Source organism: Melozone crissalis, unplaced genomic scaffold (genome assembly GCF_028551555.1).
Source record: "Melozone crissalis strain CALT ecotype California unplaced genomic scaffold, PUWL_Pcris_2 ptg000016l_1, whole genome shotgun sequence".
Lineage (NCBI taxonomy): Eukaryota > Metazoa > Chordata > Aves > Passeriformes > Passerellidae > Melozone > Melozone crissalis.
The window spans coordinates 16,651,993-16,674,967 of NW_026535794.1; the positions used below are offsets into that span (position 1 = coordinate 16,651,993).

The window sequence follows — 22,975 nt, forward strand, 5'->3', positions numbered from 1 at the left end:
TTGTCATTCTGTACTTGAGACAACAGTGGGAGAGTGCTGCTTCTGTTAGGCATACCAGGGGTATTTTGTCCCACAGTAAATATCTAACTATCATTCTAATTCTTGATGGATTTCTGGCATCAATAAACAAGAAATGAGTTTTCTTATTGACTGACTGTAGGTGCTCATGGGCATAATTACAGGTTTGACCATATGGAAAGTTCTTACTTTGTTTTAACATACTAAATATTTTTTCCTCAAATATTTGAATAACAGCTTTAAGCTTTTTGTATTTTTTTATCAAAGACATTATTTGAGAAAGAAAACAAGTTTACTTTAGGATTTAGTATCAGAAATATTATTCCTTCTGAGAGGTATGTGGAGATTTCAACGTACAGTATGAAATGAAGTCTAATTGAGGAGCCTATTTTTAGTGTTAATTGTAACACCTTTTTTTATGATTTGTCAGAAAAAGCTTAATAAAATCTTAACTTACATAGTTTGATTTTTTGTACATGATTTTTTACTAAGACTTAGGAGTTCAACGCCATAAGTTAATAGTATTTCAAAATGGATTGGATAATAGTAACTTGTAAAACATAACTCAGGTATTTTCTGAAAACTTCTGTGAAATATATACACTGTATATCGGCCTTTTAGATTTTAAGCTCTCCTAAAGAAACCACTTGCTTAAGCCAAAGGTTATCCTTAGACTGTTCCTCAAATTCCGGTCTTGCCTCCTCGTTCTGGTGGGACTCTGAGCTCTTCCAGATACCTGTGTGTCTGTTTAAGCAGCTCAGCCCCACACAGCCACTCACTCATTGTCCCAGTGGGATGGGGGAGAGAATCGGAAGGATGAACATGAGGAAGCTCGTGGGTTGAGACAGACAGTTCAAGAGGTAAAGTGAAAGCTGCATGTGCAAGGAAAGAGAAATAAGGAATTCATTCACCACTTCCCCTGGCAGGCAGGTGTTCAGCCATCCCTGGGACAGCAGGGCTCCATCACTTGTAATTGTTTCTTGGAAGGACTAAAACCATCACTCCACACATGCCCCTTTCCTTTTTCTTCCCTCGGTTTTCTTGCTGAGCATGACAGCACATGGTGGAGGATGTCCCTCTGTTCAGGTGGGGTTGGCTGTCCCAGTTGTGTCCTCTCCCAGCTCCTTGTGCATCCCCATCCTCTCACTTGTGGGGTGATGAGCAGAAAAGCCTTGACAGTGTGTAAGCACTGCTCAGCAATAGTTAAATTATTCATGTATTATCAACACTGTTTTCATCACAAATTTAAACAAAGCACCATAGGAGCTACCATGAAGGAAATTACCCCTATCGCAGCCTAAACCTGTACACTGTCTTAAATCCACACTTGTGAATTTAAGTTAACAACACTGTTGGTGTTAACAACTCTTGTATTACAGAGGTAACAGAGAAGGGGTTTTAGATCTTTTACTAGACATGACAGCAGCCGTGGAAAATATAAAACATGTGAGCAAACTAATTTCTTTTAGTTTAAGACAGTTTTGTTTATTTGCCAATGTGAAAACGGCCTTACAATGGAATGTGTTGTAGACCTTTTATTAGGAAGAGGCAAAGGGTAGAATCTAATTGAAGCATTCAAGTACTTTATTGTCACTAGGACAATGAAGTAAAACTCCTCAGCAGTGAAAGATGCTAAAACACAGGGCACTGGTCACAAGGTGCAGCCCTGGGAGGTTTAGACTAACAGTAGTCCATTAGTTGGGGAGTCCAGCACTGGAGCAGACTAACTGGATATGTGGAATCTCCAATATTTCTAAGGTTTTACTTTATCTGTGTAGGAAAACTGTATTTGTGATCTTTCCAGATCCTGAGCCTATCTTGATGTTTTATTTTTGTTAGAGAAGAACTTATGGTGAGTCCTGTTACATGTTATCCAAGAAGAATTCAAAGGATAGAGTACAGTGTCCTCCTCCTCTTCCATAATGCATTCTCAATCCATTTTAACATCATTCGTATTCATGTCAAACATTAATTTCTTTGTGTCAGATTTATAGTGACTTTACTATGACACCATCAGCACAATACATAACAAACCTATTATTTTTGTCTTTGTCTTCTCTAGATTTTTTTCCCCTTATTATGGGTCTTACTGAAATACAGCATGGCAGCATGGCAGAATAACTGAAGACAGGCTTATACTATTATATTAGATCTTCTGTGTTTATGCTTCCCAAAGTTATTTTACTAAAGGAAGATAACCATGATCTATGTTTACTAAACGAATTATAATTTCATTTATTATTTATTTCCATATATTTTTAATGGCTTGTCCTTCAGAGCTTGCTCTGAAGTCTTGGATATTCTTAGAAGAGATCAAAGAATCTCTGCTTGTTCTGTTAATGGATTCATTCTCCAGTCAAAAAGTCCGACTTCCACTTGCAACATTGTATCAGGATTCTACTTTTAGAAGCAATTGAGTTTGAGATTGGAAATACTATACAAGATTTTTACTGGGATAGAAATTGTTTCATTTCTTGACTTGAAGATATGGAACTCTTTGAACTTTTCTTCCACTCGAGACACAGACCCATACTCTATTTGTACCCAAACAGTAGAGATCGTTTTCCTGCAAAGCCACAAGCTTTACATCAGTTGCAAACCCTAGACATTCTGAATTGCATTTCCTTTGGATTACTTTCAGCAGTACTCACTGTGAAACAATTAGGCACTCTCTTAACTTCTTTGGAATATACCTAGTGACCATTTTTATATAAAACTACACCACGTTTCCTCTCATGCTCCTGTTCATGCTTTTCTCTGAGTTAAGCACCTCACCAAAGTTCTTAGCTGGGGTTAATCATATATTGATGAAGCCCGAGTTCCCAGGAGTAATCATTTCAAGAGAGAGAAACACATGGTTTGTAGGAGGGCCTTCTGTTTGCCAGATTTCATCAATTCAGAAGTCGGTGCTGAACTTTCCCCCAGTTTTTTGAGAGAAGTGGTTTAAATTTTTTGTTAATCCTTCCACAAAATTGGGTTTGGGGTATTTTTAATGCTCTGTTAGCAAATGCCATTCCAGCAGTGTCTCCCTCAAGCAAGGTGAAATTGTGTTAGGATGTTTTGTTCTAACAATGGAATTTGGAACATCTCTGAACCTTACATAAAGAGAGGTAGAAACATCTCTTTTCAGAAACAATCCACAATTCACCTGTCTGTGACTGGGCTTTTTATCAGAGAGCTTGGAGAGTTTTTACTTCTGCCTGCCTCTCCAGGGCTTTTTCAGCCACAGTCTTGTTCCTCGTTAGCATTCCTGATATCCGAGATGAGTAACCACACTACCAGGGGTTCAGCACCTGGCCTCCTACTACTGCTAGCTTCCAAATGTAGGTTTGTTACAGCTGATACTCTGAATAGGATGCTTCTTCACATTAAGATGGTTGCTTCTTTGTCACAAAAATTCATTTCACATAGATATGGTCATTTGATGACTTATCTCTATGCCATGCCATGTCTATAGTCAAGAGAAAAAGAGGCAGCTCCTGAAAATGACCCATGCCATCCATCTGTTTAAAATTCTTGACTTAATGAAAGGATGATTCAGTCTCCAGAGCTACAGAAGTAGCCTGGACACCTTAATTTAACTATGTACCTCATTTCCACAGCTGAACTTGGTGAAATTAATTTTGGTGATTTAAAGAAGTCATTTATGCCTTCTGTCCATGCAGATGCAACAGCTTTCATCCACCTCACACTCTTAGTCCCTGTAGCTCAGTTCACAATAGTAGATGAACCTCGCTGGTTTTTTGGTGGGATTTTGGTGGGATTTGGATGTAGGGTTAGCTTTAGTCTGTATAGTCTACATATAAGTGTACGTTAACTTTTAACTAGCTACTCACTGTAAGGTAGGAAACTGATACTTGTATTTGCACTTTCAATAGAGAATGAATTAAACTAAGGCTTATTGGAATATTTATTTGCATTTATCATCTGCATGTGCTTTTGTTCAACAGAGAGGTATGCAAAAATATTACTGATGTTTCAAATTCTCTTATTAGTAATTTATTTTACAGGCTAGTTTTTCTTTCTTTAAAAAATAAAGACTTAAAATGTTTATATTCTGGAACCAGCAGATAAATGGATGAAATAATAAAACTCACATCTGTGAAGCCCTGAGCAGTCCTTACCCATGAGTGATACTACACTAAAAATGGGGGGGAGGGCAGAAAAGCAACTAAAAAACAGTGGAAGAGCCTTGCTGAATGAGCTTTTATTATTTTTAGTGCTTTTGTATGGTATACCTTTAAGCATTTTCTCAGTCTGATCACCATATGGCTCCCAAACTCCTTATTTTTCCCTTTAGAAGTATTTTAAACTGAGCTATGCTATTACATCTGTATATGTCTCATTTAGGGTAACTTACACTTTTGGCTCACAATACCGAAAATATTTTCCAGCTTTTAAGGTCCAGTCTAACCTTCTTCCATTTTTAAAGCCCTAAATGAGGAGCTGCACTGCACATGTAACTGAAAGTACTGGAGCTGAACATCTTATAAGGAGAATTTCTTGCCAGATTATATATACCTCATAGTTTAAGCAGGGCTGGCAGCAGTACAAGAGAAGCTGCTTTTTCAGAAAATCAGCTCTTCAGGTTTTCACAAAGAAATCCACTTGTATTTGATGATTTAAGAGTTCTAAATTGGGATGAAAGTGGGATTTATAGAACCTCCTTTTAAAATTGTATACTAAAGATACAAATACATAAACTCAAGTAGTGTTTTCCATGGACCTGCCCGTGCACTTTGGGTTTGCCACAGAGGTGATACTAACAGTGAGCTAACTTGGGTTAAATAATTTTCCTGTCATTTTGAACTTGGTTTTGTCCTTTGTATGAAAATTCCACTTTACCTGTTATCTTTGTGGGGCCATCTTTCAGATCGATTAATCTATGGTAGGAAAATTCGTTTTGTGCCAGTAGTGATAATCACATAGAGCACGAAGTGACTGTTCCACTTGGACAAGAGCCTTATTGTTACTTCCAGATGCTGTCTGGGTCAGTAGTGTGGTCTTTGATTGCACACAGGTTTTTTTCTATTATTAGTCTAAAAAGTCTGGCAAAGTGAACTACCACTTTCTGGACATCAGCATGGAGCTGGGATAGTGGGTGATCACAGGGGAGGCCTGCCAGTCCTTGCTTGCCTTTTGAATTTGGTGGCATTTCATGGTGTTTACTTCTAGGTAAAAGGCATACAGCCTTTCTGATGAAGGCTTTTTCCTTGATTAATTAGGAGAGCCTATTTTGTATGGACAGTGTAGTGGAAATGTCCCATATTTAGATTTGCCTCTAGCACCCTAATGCTGCTCTTTTTCTTTTTGATGGATATATTCAGAAAAGAACCCCAGCAAAATACTTTTTACTTTAAAATTGGTAAAACATTTCAGGTATTATAAACTTCAGATTAGTAGCTGTTGATGCAAGGTCAGAACTTAATATTGGGATATAAGCTAGGGGGCTTAAGGCTGTTTAATATTTTCCTAATGGTACCCAATTCTTTTTGCACAGAAGTCTAGTAATAAGTTTTTAAAGTGAGATTAGCTGCCGCTAAATCTGGTTTTTTGAAACTCTCAGACTAATTTGAAACTATAATGAAAACAAGTGCATGCTGATATAATTGCATAATAAACAATACGTAAGAATAAGGCTGGCAAATTGCAGAATTCGTTTACTTATAGATAGAATTTCATACAAATAAATTTAGAATTTAAATGAAATGCACAAACATAGCACATCAGTTTTGATTTGGAGTGCTGGCTGCTGTTGAAGTTTCAACCAAAGTGAATGGTGACTGTTTTAATTTTACTCTATTTGCAATAAATGCAACTTGCATATAAAAATATAAATTAGTCTCCCAGTTTTTGTCTTTGTGACTTGTGCTGTATTTCCATCTTAGAGGTAGAGGGAAGCAAGTTTATTTACAGTCAGTGAAATTGCTAACTGTAGGAAAATCCCAGCTCTGTTATTTGTAAAATTTTCAGCTTTATGTTCATGAAACACTTAAAAATTGAAGTAGTGGTAAATATGATGTTCATGTTTAGACCAAACAGGTATAGCAACATACCTATAAAAGCTATTAAATTATTCAAGGAACTTCCTTAAAGAGTACTTATGTACCTTACTCCAAGCACAACGCTTCTCTGATGGAAGGAAATTTTAACCAGTGATGGCAGAATACACTTAGCACTCAGAGGTGAAGTAATACTGTTCATTCCCTAATTGCAAATATGGAAATTTTCACAAAGTTGACTTGCCTGACAGGGTCCTTAATATCCCTGTTGATTAACAAAGTTAGAGCTATTGCAGGTAACTAGATTAATATGGGAAGGTAACCATGTGCAGTTAGAAACCTGATGGACGAGGCATGGGGGTTTTTTTTCCCCTGTTGTTTTTTTAAAATACTGGATCAAGTAACCTTTTTGGGGATGATTATGAAGTATGACTTACCTAGTTAAAATCCCCACTGTAGTTCTGTCTCTCAGAACAGGGCCAGCATTTCCTCCCTGGCTCCCCCGGTTCTGCCTGAAAGGACTGGCACTGCACCTGAGGCAGCAGCTCTGCAGCTCCGTGTCCCTTCTCACCTGGCACTGCTGCTGCCTGCTGCTTCCCCATCACCTTGTGCCTCTTTGCAGTGCACCCTTGCAGTTCTTGTTACAAAGGCATTTTTCTCATCCAGACAGTTGTTCATTGGAAATTTAACTACACTGTGTCGTTTCACCTCAGTGCCCTGTGCTGTCTGTGTGCAATGTACGAAAACAGGCATGATTAACTCAGGAAATGTCCCTTCCTCTGCATTTCTGTCCTGTGAGTGTTCAAGGTGAACCCCAACATTCAGGCACTTCTCAAATGTGTGTTTGTTTATTGATAACACTGTAAAGGAAAAAGGTACATAGTGAGTTCTGAGCATAAAGTGCAACAATTATGAACAATGATATACCTTCTGTACCTGTAGTATGGAGTATGGCCTATTTTAATGTAGGAACAACAATTTATGAATTTGAAATTATCAATTTGAAGCAGTAGTTTAGTTCAGTTGTAGTAGCAGTCTCAAGTAAGCTATGTTGCAGTTGCCATTAAATTGAAAAGCAAACTTTTTCCATCATTGTCATTTTTTCTTTAAACCTGTGTATTCACAGAATGCATGAGTTACTTCTGATTGAAAAAGAAGACCCATTTTAAGAGGACAGAAATAGAGCAACATATTTTGTATAATCTTTTCATAAGCAAGTATCATTTCTGGTTTAACCACATATTAATACATCAGCTTTTTGCAGTTTGCTGTAGCAAATGTTTTTTAGTGTAGTATATTAAAATTATGCTGAGATAAACCAAATAACTTTCTTTTTTCTTTTTTCTTTTTTCTTTTTTTACCCAAGGGAGCTACTATTAAAAGGGATGAACATACGGGTGCAATTGTGGTGGCCAGGATAATGCGTGGAGGAGCTGCAGATAGAAGTGGTAAGGTGTTGCTGTTTGGCATTAGCCATTCAAAAGCTCAGAACAAGATGAGATAAAATAGCATATTTTGTAGAAATTAAATACATCACTATCACAAACAGAAATATTTAGGCTCTGAACAGTTTTCCAAAGTGATATTTCAATACTGCTGAAAGTATGCTGATTTTTTTCCCAATGCAGTTGCAGCAAGGTATCTTTGAGTTAGTGCATACATAGGGGTTTATATATATATGTGTGTATATATATATATCATGACTTGTTTCCAATTGATGACATCTGTTTATAAATCATAGAATATGCTGACTTAGAAGGGACCCATCAAGATCATAAAGTCCTACTCCTGTCCTTGTGTCAGACACTGCAGGAATCATTCCATGATGACAAATGCCAGCCTGCTGATGGGGGAACTTGGGATGCTGACATTATTAAATATTAGGACATCCATTTGGCATTTCAGCTGGTAGTTCTCAAAATTACAGCGCATCCTTGTTTAGTTTGGGATGCTCAGTGTCTGCAAAAACTTAAGCAAGAAGTCCTGAATCATGCATTAAGGTGTCTCTTTTCGCTGAAGAAAATTTAGGACAGCTGTGTTTCACCCTTAGATGCAGTAATGGCGTAAATCTAGATAAAAATAGATAGATAGATAGATAGATAGATAGATAGATAGATAGATTAGCAAACATTTGTGCCACAAATTAGCATTCCCAGCCTTAGTGCTCTTTGCATTACTTGTACCTGTAGCAGTAGGAAAGTAGTAGAGTAGAAATAGAGTAGAAAAAGAATTGGCATAGATATTTTTCAGACATCTGCATGAAAGTCTGAAAAAGTTGTAGAGAAGGTGGTATTAATTTTTAGGAGGAAGACAGGGAGGTGAGTTAACCAACCACCTGTTCAAATTTGTCTGAGAGGACAGTTAGCTATTATGTTCACCATATATTTTTGTTTTTATTTTAGAGCTTAAAGTGTATGAAAATTAGAGCTTAACCTATATGAACAAGGGAGAAACAAGCTGAATGTTAATGGCAGTTTTTTTGTAATACATAGCTACAGTTTCACAACTTCTTTTTTTACTTCTGTAGGGCTTATTCATGTTGGTGATGAACTGAGGGAAGTCAATGGGATTCCCGTAGATGATAAAAAGCCTGAAGAAATAATACATATTTTGGTAAATATCAAACATTTTAAAATTAATTTAGGAGAGTTAAGAAAAAGTAATGAGACTTATGATTTATACTGTATTTCTTAGAAAAAAAATGTATTCTACTATAATGGCTTTTTTTCCAGTGCCATCATTTAAAAATCTGTCATTTCTCATAGAGTGATTTTCCATGCAATTATAGATTACTTGTGAAGAGTTATAGACAGTAATATTGCCATAAATATGTTCCAGAATGTGTCAGACTTCAGTTCATAATCTATAGTTTTTAAGGCCCACCATGATGTGTTGAATTTGAACTATTTTAAATGTATTCGCTAATAACTCATCAATAACCCATTGTCATTCCATGTGACAATGAATTAATAATTCAGGTACTAGACAGACTGTAGAACTGGTATATGAAGATTTTATATGACATTGATTTACAGTATATAGTCATATATATTATTCTGTCTACATTCTTGTAAACTGCACAGTCTCTAAAGCCAGCCTGATTTCTCATTATTGAAACACCATTGCAAATTAAGTAATTTGGACTTTTTCAGAAATATTTCATATTTTTACATCAAAGACATGGATGAGGGTCATGATAGCTCCATTGTTCATGCTGCAGGGTTTTCTATATACATAAATACCTTGCTGTCCTGCTGAATTGAGCAGCTGTCTCACAGTTTTGGTTCAGGAACCAAAATCATTCAAGTGCTAGCCTGCTGATATTCATTCTTGCTTTATGGTTTCACATTCCCTACAGAACCATAGTTTCCTTCAAAAATTAATAATTTAAAATGTCTAGAAACAAAACACCGCTAGAAAAGGTGTGAACAATTTCCCCGTTTACCTTTTTGAGGTACCATATAAACATCAAAAGCTAGTTAGAGCTTGTTTCAGAAGTAACAGAATTATTGATTCCAGTCCTACGGCGGGTGCAGTGAGCCCCTGGCTGCTGCCTGTCAAGCAGTGAGCCTCGGATCGCAGACGCGCGGCGGGAGAACGTCTCGCTTGGTACTGGACAGGCCTGTTTCCATTTTGCTGAAATCGTTGGCTGCCTGCTCACTCTGCTGGTTTTATGAAACTTGTCGGCTGCATGCAATAGTAGCAGAGCCTCCAACTGATTAGCACTTCCTTCAATAGCAAAATGTCACTGAGGCAGTGGGAATATACTGTGGTTAATAAGTAAAATGCAGCCAGACACACTTTAAGTGGGATATAGGGAAAGATGAATGGATGAGGTGGTTGCTGATGGCTAACTTGTTTTAAGATTTATAGTACAGGGCTTTTTTTCCATTTAGTACACGTCGTCTATTCAAATATGTTTTGCTTTTCTACTTTCTTAAAGTTGCCAAGCGAATAAATCCCTCCCCTAATAGCTCCGTATGATAAATATGGCACAAGCCTGTTCGAATTTTTCTATAATTTTTTTTCTGAGAAATGAAATGTTAGTTTGATTTTTCCAGGGATGTCCAAACTGTGCCAGGAGTCCAGCAGTTGCTTCTAATATGCATACATTTAAGCTGTAGCATTTTCTCCTACCTTCAGTACAGAAATGGGACCTCTGAACCATGCAGGTCACAGTTTTTAACAGTCCATCCCCCCCCCACCTCCCCCCAAAGCAAATAAACCCAAGCACTTTAATCAAGTATTTTAAGTTTTGTTATACAGAGTTTGGGAAAGTGAAGCTGTCAGACTCCAGAGATCATGCTTGGGAGAGGATAGACTCATTATATTCTTTTAAATTAATTTGAATTTCTTTATCTTCTAAGATTTCTTTGAAATATTAGCTTAATTCTGAGTGCATTTTCTTTTCAATTGTTCACCAGGCTCAGTCTCAAGGAGCCATTACATTTAAAATTATACCCAGTGTGAAGGAAGAAATGCCAGTGAAGGAAGGCAAGGTAAGCAAGACTATTTCAGAAGCCATGGCAGTAACTGTTACACTAAGGATATGTATTTTTTGTTTGGATGACAGAACCAATAAAGTGATTTAAACCTGTGGACTCAACTTCTGTAATGTGACAGTACTGTACATGACAGCACACTGTACAGTTCAATACACAGGTGCTGAATTTATGAGTGGCTGTAACATGGTTCTTGAGCCTGAACTCTCAGCTGTATAGTTGACAGGTAATCTTCCACCTTCTGCAAGGACCTGTCTTGGTTCCAAGTACTCCTTCCATCGTTCATAGCTAGAAGACACTTGATGGCATCTTGGTTTAACAGTGTCTTCTCCTCTGTTCCTCATATGGGCACACTGTGCACCTGCCAAGTCCTGCTTGCCTTGAGTCACTGAGCCTTTGCTCCACTGAGTCTGCAGTTGCAGAAGCAATGAGTTGAACATTCCCATATGAACTTCCAATGCTAGACATCCATAAGGATGTTTTGCAGTAGTAAATATCTACATTATTTAGTTCAGTGGTTTTGAACAGTAGAAACAGAAGAGGAAGATACCTTTGGATTGTATTTAATATTTGATTCTAAAGATCAAACACTGTTTGTTCCAGATGTTTATCAGAGCCTTATTTGACTATGATCCTAATGAAGATAAAGCAATTCCTTGTAAGGAAGCTGGACTTGCTTTCAGAAAAGGAGATATCCTTCAGATCATGAGCCAGGATGATGCAACCTGGTGGCAAGCCAAACATGAAGGTGATGCCAATCCCAGAGCAGGCTTGATCCCTTCTAAGCATTTCCAGGAGAGGTGAGCTGCTGAGAAGCATAATTCCATTATTTTTTGCAAAAAGAGAAGAGACTTATTGGTGAGTTGTTAAGTTAGCATAGTTGGCATGTGTAGTGCTCATAGATTACATGGGTACAATGAATGTGCATTTGCAGCAGGACAACTAACTTGGAAACATGTTGCTGACATACTCTGGACTTCCTTATTTCTTTGGCTAGAATTAATAACGACAAAAACTGATAGGATTACACTGATCCAGACTGAAAGAAAAAACATATGGAAAATAGCACATCAGTATCTGCATTCACACTGATGTACTATGCAGGAATAAGAACTGCAGCAGGTTTTGGAGAGCTTACAAAAAATTTAGGGAAGATTTAATTTTTTTAGATTGTGAATAGATTGCATTGTTTTAAGTTAATTTCTTACAAAATCTTCTGTATATTTTGAAATAGTCTTATGATATTAAGTGTTTATTAATCCCAAATTTGCAGTGAAAACTGAGGAGCTTGTGTCTTTTCCCCATCACCTCCCATTTTATAGGAGATTTGCATTAAGAAGACCAGAAGTGCAGGTTCAGCCACTGAAAATTTCCAACAGAAAATCATGTAAGTCTGTTAACCTGGAATAGAAATAACACTCCACATCTCTAACCTTATAAAATAGCAGTTTGTTTCACCTATAGGATGCATTTCTCCCAGGCAGAACAGCCTCTTGATCCCATTGCATCAGTAGGAAAATAAATATAAATAACGTCATTAAAAGCTTTAAAAGAAGCTAGAAACATTGTCAGACCTCTGACTTTGTTTTTGAAGTATTGAACCCAATTAATATTTTGATATGTAATATTTCAGAGGTTGAAGAGTATTCTTTTCCTGTTGAAACAGTATAGAATTGGCTCAATAGTTTATATAATTTGGACTGCATCAACACGGTGACATTTATAGAGTAAGATGAAAGGTCTGATAGTCTCCCCTTCTCTCCCCCATATAACTGATAATTTTTTGTGTCCCATGAAGCAGTAGAATTTTTTAAAAGTCAGAACATTCTGTTCATTGATACTCATTCACAGAATCACTTCTTTCTACTTTTTAAACAAACTCATCCTTAATAGTATCTGTTTTTAAATATGGTAATTGCACAATATAGGAAAAATAACGTCTAAGAAAGCACATACATTGAAACAAATATTTTTCTTCACTGGAATTTACATCAACATCTGTTTTAAGTATTATTGCATATTTTACTTGACCTGTTATTTCTTTCAGTTGTACAGGCTCATAAGAAAGTGAGCAATGTAAGAAACTACCATGCTACAGCAGGATCTAAATTTTAAATACAAACATGATTGTGAGTTCAACTAGAAGTATTCAGACAGTGGTCTAATATTTCCAGCCACCTTTCATTATCCAACAATGAAAGAAAAAATGTGGATACCATGGCAGATAGTGGCTGGCACACTAAATTCCAAACTAATTGCTTTTAACTTTAAAGCTCCTCACTAAGGTTTCTGTTGCAATTTTCCTAACTTCTTGCTATGGTTGTTATGTTCTGAAGCTTGACAATAACAGTCATTTTTCTGATAATCTATATTTTCTATCTTTCATTCAATTTCGCTGTTTGATTGTGTGCCCTAATGCTATTGTTAACTCCAAAGCCCTTGACTAGCCCTGTAATTGCAGTAACAGACATTACAATTGCACTGTAGCTTTTCTATTTACATAGCTCTTAGAAACAAGAGGAGCTTCTCCAGCTTGTAGTAAATCTGTTGTTTTTCTAGGTTCTAGGTCAAGTTGCTCTACCCCAGTTTTGGAAAAGTGTCTGATCCCAGGGTATAGCTATTTCTCTCTGCCCACTGTTCTTGAATCTGGATAATGCACTCAACAAGAGCCTTCCAATAAGGTGGCACTGGTGCTTTTGAAGAGGTAAATCAGCTGCTGCAGCAACACCGCATGAACCCTTTTATAATGGACTGCATCTTTCTAGTGACCTTCAAGTGAAAGGTTTTACAAGATGCATCTCACCCATCCAAATAGGCAGCCTGAACTTGATTGGGAATTGCCAAAATTACAATCCAAAGAAGACCCAGAGTACAATGCCTACTGTTGTCTCTGCTTTTTCTACTGACTGCCTTAACTAGCTTGAACAGGGAGAAGAGTTCCTGCCTTCCTCCCCTTACCTTTAAAATATGACAGAGCATGAGGGTCAAGCAGTATGCCTATTACTGTTCTCTCTTGGAATTTCTTTGAACAAAGCAAGTCTCAGCTAAATACCAGGCAGTGGTGCCTCTTGAAGGAGGAAAGACTGCAGAGTAATGTAGGTTTGTCATTCTCTCTCTTCCTTTTTTCTTAAGACAATCTGCTGCAATATCTGCCAGATTTTCATGGGAATAGGGAAAATGCTGCTCTGAGTAGACTTATCCCTTCATTCAAAGACTAAACATGTTTTTAGTGTTGGGAGGGAATTCAGATTCTTTGTAGAGAAGACATTTTAGAGATCAGAATTTAACAGTAGAAAAAAACATTGTGCCTAGCATGTTGCTCAAATTGCTCTCAGGAAAACCTACTTGCCTGGATTTTCAAGAAGATTCTGCTGGGAAACTCTGCGCCTTTGTGATCTTTCTAAAGTTTATTAGCTTTTTTTGTGTTACCAAGCATAGCAGTGAAGCTGTGAGGTATGGAGGCCGTGTCTGTATTTGTGCACAGCAATCATCTTGCCAAAACTGGGAGATGCTGGAAAATCATGCATTGCTCTGTTGAACAAACAGCATTCTGACAGCACCAGAAACATGTAGGGAAGGTGACACAGAGAACAGAAAATTGGAAAGAACTGCTGGGTTAAATTTTTTTTCTTTTTTCTTTTTAGCCCACACATGAAGGTGGGAAATTGATAATGCTTGATTTCTTCAGGGTTTTTTCTTTTTTAATCCTTCATCCTAATATAGGGTTTTCCAATGCTTGGAAGGGAAATTATGTGGGGAGACATGTTCTGTAGGTCATCCTGAACTTGCTGTATATTGAGAGGCTGGTTGCTGTTGCAGTGGTGCAGTGGTTCCTGTCCAGTCATATGACCTGAATTTTCTTAGCAGTTTGGAAGAAAAAGGGGTCATTTGCCAGTTGATATTATTATGGCTTCCAAATAAGATGAAAACTTGTTGACTTCAGGAGAGCTGCTGAGAGAAGTCCCTTTCCTGACAGGACTGAGAGTTGCACTATGAAGCTTTCTTGACACTTGGTATGTAGCCATGGTTGTTGGTCTGCTCTGTTCAGTCAACTCATTCCATAAATCCCATGTTTTGTAATGAGGAAAAACCGTGATACATGCCTTTGTTTTTAATAGGGAGAATTGAGGAAAAATACTCTGATTTCTTGAATGCCCAAAAAATGTCAGTCAGCTCTGGTTTCTTAGATGGGATTCCAGGGTGGTAGTGTCCTTCTACTTGAAAATTAATCTAAAAATCAGTTAAAATCATATAATATGCAAGAAGTGTCCTGTAACTTCTTTTTTTTTCTTTCTTCTCAAGTCAGTCCTGGAACTGGAAAGGACTTTTATATTTATCTATACAGAAAGCTCTCTGAAACAGTCAACAACTGTTTTTGCTTTGTTAATTGTTTCAAAACTGGAAAGAAGATAGGTTGGATTACTTCTGGGAAGCTTTTTTTCTGTTTCCTATTTTGAATTTTTCACACATTTCAGCAAAACAATGCATGTAGTTGCTAATCTTTGCACATATTTGTGTATCATACATTTGGAAGCAAAATAAAAGTGGGCTTTTTTGGTGATGATCATATGCATACCCATATTGAGGAAAGAGTGAAAGATACTTTCTACAAAACATTTTCTGCAAGAATTATTTGCACTGAAATAAACAAAGCCAATCTAGTTCTAAGTTATTAAAAGGATTGGTTTTTAATGGAAATGCCAATTCTTATTTTCACTTTATTAGCCAAGTGAACTATTCCATTGTGTCTATGTGTAAATACACCTGCCTTTCCCAGCATTTACCTCATTTCTTGAAAGATAAAACAGAATCATGCTCACATTGTACCCCTTAAAGTGAAAAGGATTTCTCATGTCATGTGTACACTGGAGGATAGGGCAGAACAGTGTACACTCCATATTGAAATCACACTTTCTTACGTGCAAATGGAGAAGATGCACATTTTGATCTGAAGTATCTGGGACTGAAGTTGAAGGAAACTGACAATGTAGGTGGAGCCTGCACTGACAAGAGGAAGATATAGAATAAGTAGGAATAAAAATATAAAGGGAAAAGAGAGGAAGTAAAATTTTGTATTGAGGGTGAAGAAAAGGAGAAAGTGTTGCAACAAGGGCAGTGAAGGAACACATGGACAAAAGCTGCCCATAAACCCCATTAAGCAAAACCCCACAGAGAATGGGCTTTGAAATTTTAGATTGATGCAATTGACAGTATTATGCAGGAACATTGCTGTACTCACTATTTGTGCAATGGTTCAGTTGCCTGTTGATTCTGTTTAAATAAAATACTATTGTAAAAGTTTTTGAAACAGTGAATGCAAAAATTACTGACAAGAGCTCTGAGCTGATTTGTTTTTCTGTTGTTGGTAGAAAAACCTCAGTAAGTTCAACAGTAATATTTGATGCATGAGATAAGTGGCTGTTAGGTGTTCTGACCTGCTGATAAGATTGATATGTAATTCCCAGGCTTAGGGTTAGTGCAGAAGTGATGGAGGAATAACAAACCACTGAAGTATTGTCATCATTTTTTCCATACTTAACAGCAATGACTTTTCAGCAAAAAGCAGTCTTGTACATTAATACTGTGGGGAAATGATACTGGGGAAAAAATTGTAAGAACAAGCAGCATAGGAAAAAAGTAGGAAAATGGAATGAAAGTAAAGGAACAGAGTTGCATGAGATTGCGTGAGTAGGACTAACCTTGCATGTGCTGGGATGGTGAATGAGCCACATACCTGAGTGAGTGTGAGGGAACTCTCTGGGATACAGAGGGAGGTTCTGTAGATGTGTCTGCCTACATGCAATTGGCTTTTGTGTGTCTGAGCTTGTGAGCCACTGCTGAACAGCAGCTCCACAGAAACCTACTCACCTGATATTCCTCAGTAATACCTAACAGCATTCCTGGCTTTAGGTGATCATCTTAGCTTGGACAGCTTGTCAGCCAGAGCTGCCTCTGTGAGTTCTCCTGTTGCTGCATGCTGGCTAAATTGGAGTGACATGAGACTTTGTACAGGGAACAAGTATTTGTTTAATAGCTCCCACTCTGTTAACTTCCATACAAAGAGTACTCATGCTCTGACTGCAATAGATATTGTCAACAGGTTTGGTCATTCTTGCATGTGTAACTTACTTTAATTTGTATGCAAAAGTGATAACTTGTTTAATTGAGGAAAAAGATTCTTTGAATAACAACCAAATAACTTACTATTCTGCAGTTATTATAAACTGCAATAATCAGGCAAGAAATTATATTCCTTCAACATAATTTTGCTTTCACAGTGGTTACTGTGTTTATTCTTACATTATGTATGTGTTGTCTCTGATGAAGATTACTGGTAACTTTATATTTTATACTAGTGTGGCCTGTGAGCTCTGTCAACTTGTGCCTTGTTCATATGTATATGTGTATACCCATATCCTGTGTGTACAGTTTAATATATGTATGTAGCATATATGACAGAGTTGTTCAGAGATGTCTTTTCCATAAAAATACATTTGTTCTGTGTACTTAATGCTAAATATAAATACTTACTGTGATAAAGCCATCATCATATAGTTTTTCTAAGGCTTAAAACCCATTTTACTTTCAGTTTTGATTTATGAGATGTGATTGGCATTGTGTGAACAAGAGGAAAGACTTAACAGCAGCCAAATGGTGTTCATTCAAACAAGATGTAACCCAGTTTACCCACAGCTGAGTGTCTTGAATTGAAGATTGTGTTCTGCCAACAAAAAAATTTAAACAGGCTAAAAGAATAAATGCTTTGTACTACTTGTATTTGAAGACCGAACATTTAGGATAAATGTATAGTAGGATTCTTTGTGCTTGTTATAATTGCTGCCCAGGCTTAACTCTGCCTTTCTTCTCAGTATTTTTCTGTGTTCATATTTGAAACTTGATTGCCCACCTGCAGGTAGTTACAAGTACAAACAAAAAATAAACCAGACCTATAGAGTTAAATTAGCACATTAGCATTTTTGTTCAGAAGTCTCCTGTCCTTACAAATCTTAACTTCCTGCTACCACAGAGAAATTAAGAAAACCTGAAGCTGGATGACATTTGAGTCAAGTTCACATGAGACAGAACTGGAAATGGATCTGTCCTTCACTGCAAGACTATCCTTCTTCATTTTCCAAATTATCTTCATAGAGATACTGTTATCTGATTGTTTTATAAGAGAATAAAATTTGATCATCTTAAATTTCCTATTGAATGAACATAATTTGTCATTCAATCTACAAAACTCCAGAGCACAAAACCCTGCAAAACAGTAGAAATGTTGATTACTATGTGAGGCTATTCATCACTAAAAAATCAAGAGTGTTTAATATATTCACTGTAATGCTGACTGTTGTACATCACAATTTCTTGCTTACTAAAGTAAAGTATAGCTTAAGGCATAATGCAACTTGTTTGTGATAAGAAACTAGAACAGAGCTGCTGGATCAAATTTTAGACTGAGAAACATTTAAGTAAAATTGCTTGGTGGAAATATTTTTAAGAAAGTCAACAAAAGCAAAAAATCTTAATCTGATGCTGGGCTGTTCCAAAGAGTTAAGAATGTTCCTGGAAGTGGCCCTGGTTTTGAGCTTCCTAAGTAGTATAATTTAGGTGAGGCCCCCAAAAACCAAATTTTGATTACATTTCAGTTAAAATACATACAAAAATGCAATGTATATGATACTGGTTTTCATTGTTATAGTTTAGCATTATTGGCTATGCTGAAATCTTTCTAAAATGAATAAAACCACCTAAGCTTCCATTGTGCTTGTGTTTCCTATTTTTTTCCCATTTGTCTTGTTACAGCTTTGTTGTCATTTCATAAACCTGTTTCACGACTATTTTCTTTGGAACTTCCTCTCCTTTCTTACCACAATACATTTAATTGACTGTATTTCTTCTTTTCTCAGTGTTTTATTTGTTCCATGTTGCCTTATGGTTTGGGTTTGGGGTTTTTATTCATTTTCTCATTGCTTTTGTTTTCCTACTTCCCATCAGATTTTCTCCTCTTTAGGCTTTGACCTATTTTAGTCTTTAACTTGTCCCTTCCAGCTAAAGACCTTTCCTTTCTCAGCCCACTTCCATTTAGTGAAACTGTATTGGCCCCAGTTTTTCATGTCTCAAAACTTTGGAACTTTGGGCACACACTTGGTTCATGCATACAGCTGCTTCAGATGCACAGAGCTGTATTTAGTAGTAAATCACAATACAAAGTTCCCTGGCAAGTAACCTCTGACTTTACTAGGGACAGGCAATAGCGCTGCTAAAGGTCCTTGTCAAGTTCAAACTGGGAGCTACATGTTGATGACTGTTTATAGCTGCATTAAGCTATGAAAACCCAGTGATTCCCAGTGATTTCATTACAGACTGTTATTTTCAACCTTAAGAGTAGCCCAAGAAAGTTAAGAGCAGTATTAAGAAGGAAGATTTTTAACAAAACACAGGAAGTCCAGAATGCCTTTGTCAGCATTAAACCTCACTTGTAGATGATTTGGCTTGTGCTTTCTGGGTTCAGCTGGCTCACCTGGGAATCCTAATGTCTTTCATTTATGGATAAGCATGTTCCCTTCACTGGCAGGGTAGCCCAGAAGCCTGGATTCCTTTCAGTGTTCTCAGCCCTGATGCTGTAACTCCACCATGTACCACACCTGCAGGACTCCTGAGAGGTCTGCAGTGGTCAGGGTTGAGCGAGTACACACCTCTGTCCATGTGTGCATACCGACCTCCTTTGCTTCTGGTCTGGGTTTTCATGTTCATAAATGAGGGCTTAACTGCTACCAGTGTTAAAATAGCAAACAGTGTTTTAAAATGCACGCTCACTAGTTAATCAGAAAACTTTGTTCAATTCAAGAAACTTGTAAGATCTATTTCTGTGAATTGGTGTTGAGCATTAGTGACTTGTTTTCAGGAGATACACTGCACTCTATTAAAAGTCATAGAAATAGAAATACAGAAAAATTTGTCATACATCACAGAGAACGAGAAGAGAGTTAGTACCTGGAAGCCAGCCTGCCATTCTAGATACAGCTTTAGGCCATTTGTCAAGAACTGGGAGCTTTTAAGCTCAAGAGAGAAAAATGCATCCAATGCTTTCACCTTCAACTCACAGAACTGTCTACACTCTTTTAAGGCACCAGATGGGGTCAACCAAGGAGTGTTCACCTTAGAGGACTCCCCAGCCAACTTAAACCATATGGTTGCCTTGACCATAGAAATAAACTTTATTTAAAGATTCAGAAAAGTCTTCCAAATTAATATTTTAAAATGTAAGCACTCAAGAAAAATGGTACCAAGAAATGATTGTTCAAAACAGTATTTTTCCTGTGGCACGAGAGACTCTTATGTCCATTTGATGACATGAAATGAAAAGCTCTTCCATGTGGTCATATATGCTGGACAATTTTGACCTAGCCTTTGTTTTGTTCATTAGTTATGCATAAAAGATTGTAAAATAGCTCTTGAATAATTTTTCACAGAGAAAATACATGTTTCATAGAAAGCCTTTGAAACAATTATATTTTAGCCCCATTTATCCACATTCTAAAGGAAATTTGAATGACAGGCAGACTGCTAAATCTCTCTATAAATCTTAACCTTAGTATATAATATCTTTGTAAATAAAAATTCATTATATTTATTTTACTTTTCTTTATAACCCCAAAGATGATTACAAAAATGTACGTTCTCTACTATCAAGGCAGCACAAATTTATTGATTTACTATAGGTAAGGAGAAAGTCTTATGTATATCTATTATATTAGGATAATGTCAAAGAAAACAAGAGTATGTGAATCTTTCAGCTTGTTTTCAACTGCAATTGTAAGCATTCAAAAAAAAAAAAAAGGAAAAAAGCCACAACCAAAAAACCTTTTCAAAATCCATCTCAAAGGGCAGTCCCAGCTCTTACTGTAAGTGCAGAAAAATACTGAGATCATGTTCCTGGTAGTGATTCTTAGAAATTCTAGGTTAAGACTGATAAATTTGAACTAACAAACTTTGCATTTAATACCAAAGAGATCTTCCATGACAGCGGGGTAAGGTCATTTCTACCAAATGAATAGTGGAAGAATCACATATGGGAATTTAAAGTGCACAGAGTATTTCAATGCCTTCAATTTTTTACATCCTTTTCTGAGTGTAGTTAAACTCACTACTGGTATGTTGGTATATGCCTCAATATAATAGGTGCTGTCAAGAGAATTTGAGAGTAGCTTACATACCTGAATTTTTTCCTATTTATGAAGTATTAAACAATAATACTTTGTCTTTTTGGCTGTTCTAAGATGAGGAAGCGGTTGAGTGTGGTAGGTGCATTTTTCTTCTTCGATTTAACTTTTCTTTTTTAAGTTATGTTTTCACTCCATTTAATGATTTCCTTTCCTATTTCTCCTTTGTGCTTCTCAGAGGAAATTGAAGGTACATGTATAAAAGTTTCCCTGAATAGCCCAATAATTTTATTTAGAGAACATGTGTTTAGAATTAAATTGAATATAGTCCAGTGTTTCTAGATGTTATACATGTGATGTTTTTATATTGCCACCAAATACATTGAATCGTGTTTTAAAGTAGATAAAAATACCAGAATATTCCTAGTTGCTTCATTGAATGATCAGTAATTGGAACTGTTGTTTTAAACTGCTTTCTCTCTCTCTTGAACTTCTGCAAGATATGTATAGAAAAGCAGTATGATAGAATAATACTGGCAGCACTTGGGTGGGTTGGGATGGAGAGAGATGGTTCTGAGTTTATTACATGGCCATGAGAGGTCCTGAGCTTCTAACTAATACTGACAGACTATTTCTCTGGGATGGTAGCAAGTTCATCTGTGTGGTGTCATCCTCACTGTTTTCTCTTTGAGTTTCCTTCTGACTGTAGCTGGTTATTGTTATGTTTGCAGCATATGTTAAAGTAATAGCAGCTGATCTCTTGTGGGTTTTTGTTTGGCTTGTTGTTTTTTTGGGTTTTTTTTTACTTAAGAAACTTTTGTTTATAAAAGCATTAGAAATTGTAGCTCATATTTTTGATCAAAGGGCCTCTGGCATGTAAAAATATACATTATAACTATTTTATATTAAATGAGAGGATGTGTTTTTGATCAAAAACCTTTCTGTCTAATCCAGTGAGCCAAAACATAAAGCTAAAGTTTGATAATGTATAGTTAACAAAAAAGCTTGATTTACATCAAATCGTTTTGTTTTCTTTTAAGTGGCATATTTTCTATTAACTGATAAAATGTGAATAATACAGTGTTAGAATTTTTTTAGAATGTTTGTTGTCATCACAACTTTTTCTTGAAAAGGTAAAAAGATCAGTGTGCATGCTGCAAAATCCAAGAATATCTCCAGCTAAAATATAAAACAATAAAGATTGTTTTATGTTTTTAACAAAATGGCTTACTGAAGGCTTTTTAATGCTGTGCTTTGTACAGTTGTCATTTTAAGAATAATTTCTTCTGTATTTTTTGCTGGGCTTCTAACTTTTCTGCTTTATTTCTTGGCTCTTATTCTGTATGCTTTTACCCTTCGTCCAGAAGATGCTGAATGTGCTGGTCACAACAGTGGATCCTATCTAGGTGAGCAATTGGTTACAGAAGACAATTTTGTTCCTTTCTTTCAGCTTCTTTTCCCTGGAGCTACTGTGTCCACTTTGCTTTTGGGGGTAATCTGCATACAAATCTCCTTACTCTGCATGACAAATGCATGAATATTAAGGTTTTAAACATGGCTCATTGGATTTGACATAAAGGGTTTATATAGACTATGCCTTTACCTGGTTTAACATAGGCTAATAAAATACTGGTTTGATCTTTAAGTCAAAATTTTTAAAGTACATGAAGCAAGCTATGTGTTTAATGAAGCAAAAAAGTTACTGTATCATGAAAAATTATTTAAAGACACTCTCAAGGTTTTTTCAAGTTTTGTCTACGCGTTTTTTCTTTGTACATGTCTATCTAACCATTTTGGAGGATTCAGTAAGAATACAGAGCAAATTTGCAGGCACCAGTTCTTTTTCCACATTACAAAATATCAGTCATAATAACTCAGTAGCTTAAATTTAGCTTTAAAGCTGGTCTGAGCTCAATGTATCATTGCGGGGAATGGGGAAGAGGAGGGGCAAGAGTCCTTTGGCTTCATTTTCAAGATTCCAAATTTCAAACAAAAGTAACATTTAAAAAAGGTGAATGTTCCATGATATGTTTCAACTTTTTAATTTGTGCCATTTTGAAACCTATGTAAAAATATTTTAGTTGAAACTGTCCAGAATTCCTGCCAGCTGAAGGCTGGCTGGAGCAGATTTTGTGGCAACCAGCCCTTTTCCCAAGACTTTCATCCTCCTACTACAAGAGGAGTGGGGAGAAACTTGTCAAAGTACTTTAGTATTTCCAAGCCAGTGGGCTCACTGAAACATCCCAGACCAATACTGTAAATTGGAGTTGTTTTAAATGTGGTATAT

At 36.6% G+C, this 22,975-nt stretch overlaps 1 protein-coding gene across 1 annotated transcript in view; it reads left to right on the forward strand.

Moving 5' to 3' along the window:
* MPP7 (MAGUK p55 scaffold protein 7) overlaps positions 1–22,975 on the forward strand; it is a 143,611-nt gene that overhangs the window by 98,937 nt on the left and 21,699 nt on the right. The window contains exons 8-12 of the mRNA XM_054273476.1: positions 7,387–7,468; positions 8,548–8,633; positions 10,445–10,519; positions 11,126–11,322; positions 11,845–11,909. Coding sequence (XP_054129451.1) covers positions 7,387–7,468; positions 8,548–8,633; positions 10,445–10,519; positions 11,126–11,322; positions 11,845–11,909 — 505 coding nt within the window. The remainder of the gene's footprint in view (positions 1–7,386; positions 7,469–8,547; positions 8,634–10,444; positions 10,520–11,125; positions 11,323–11,844; positions 11,910–22,975) is intronic.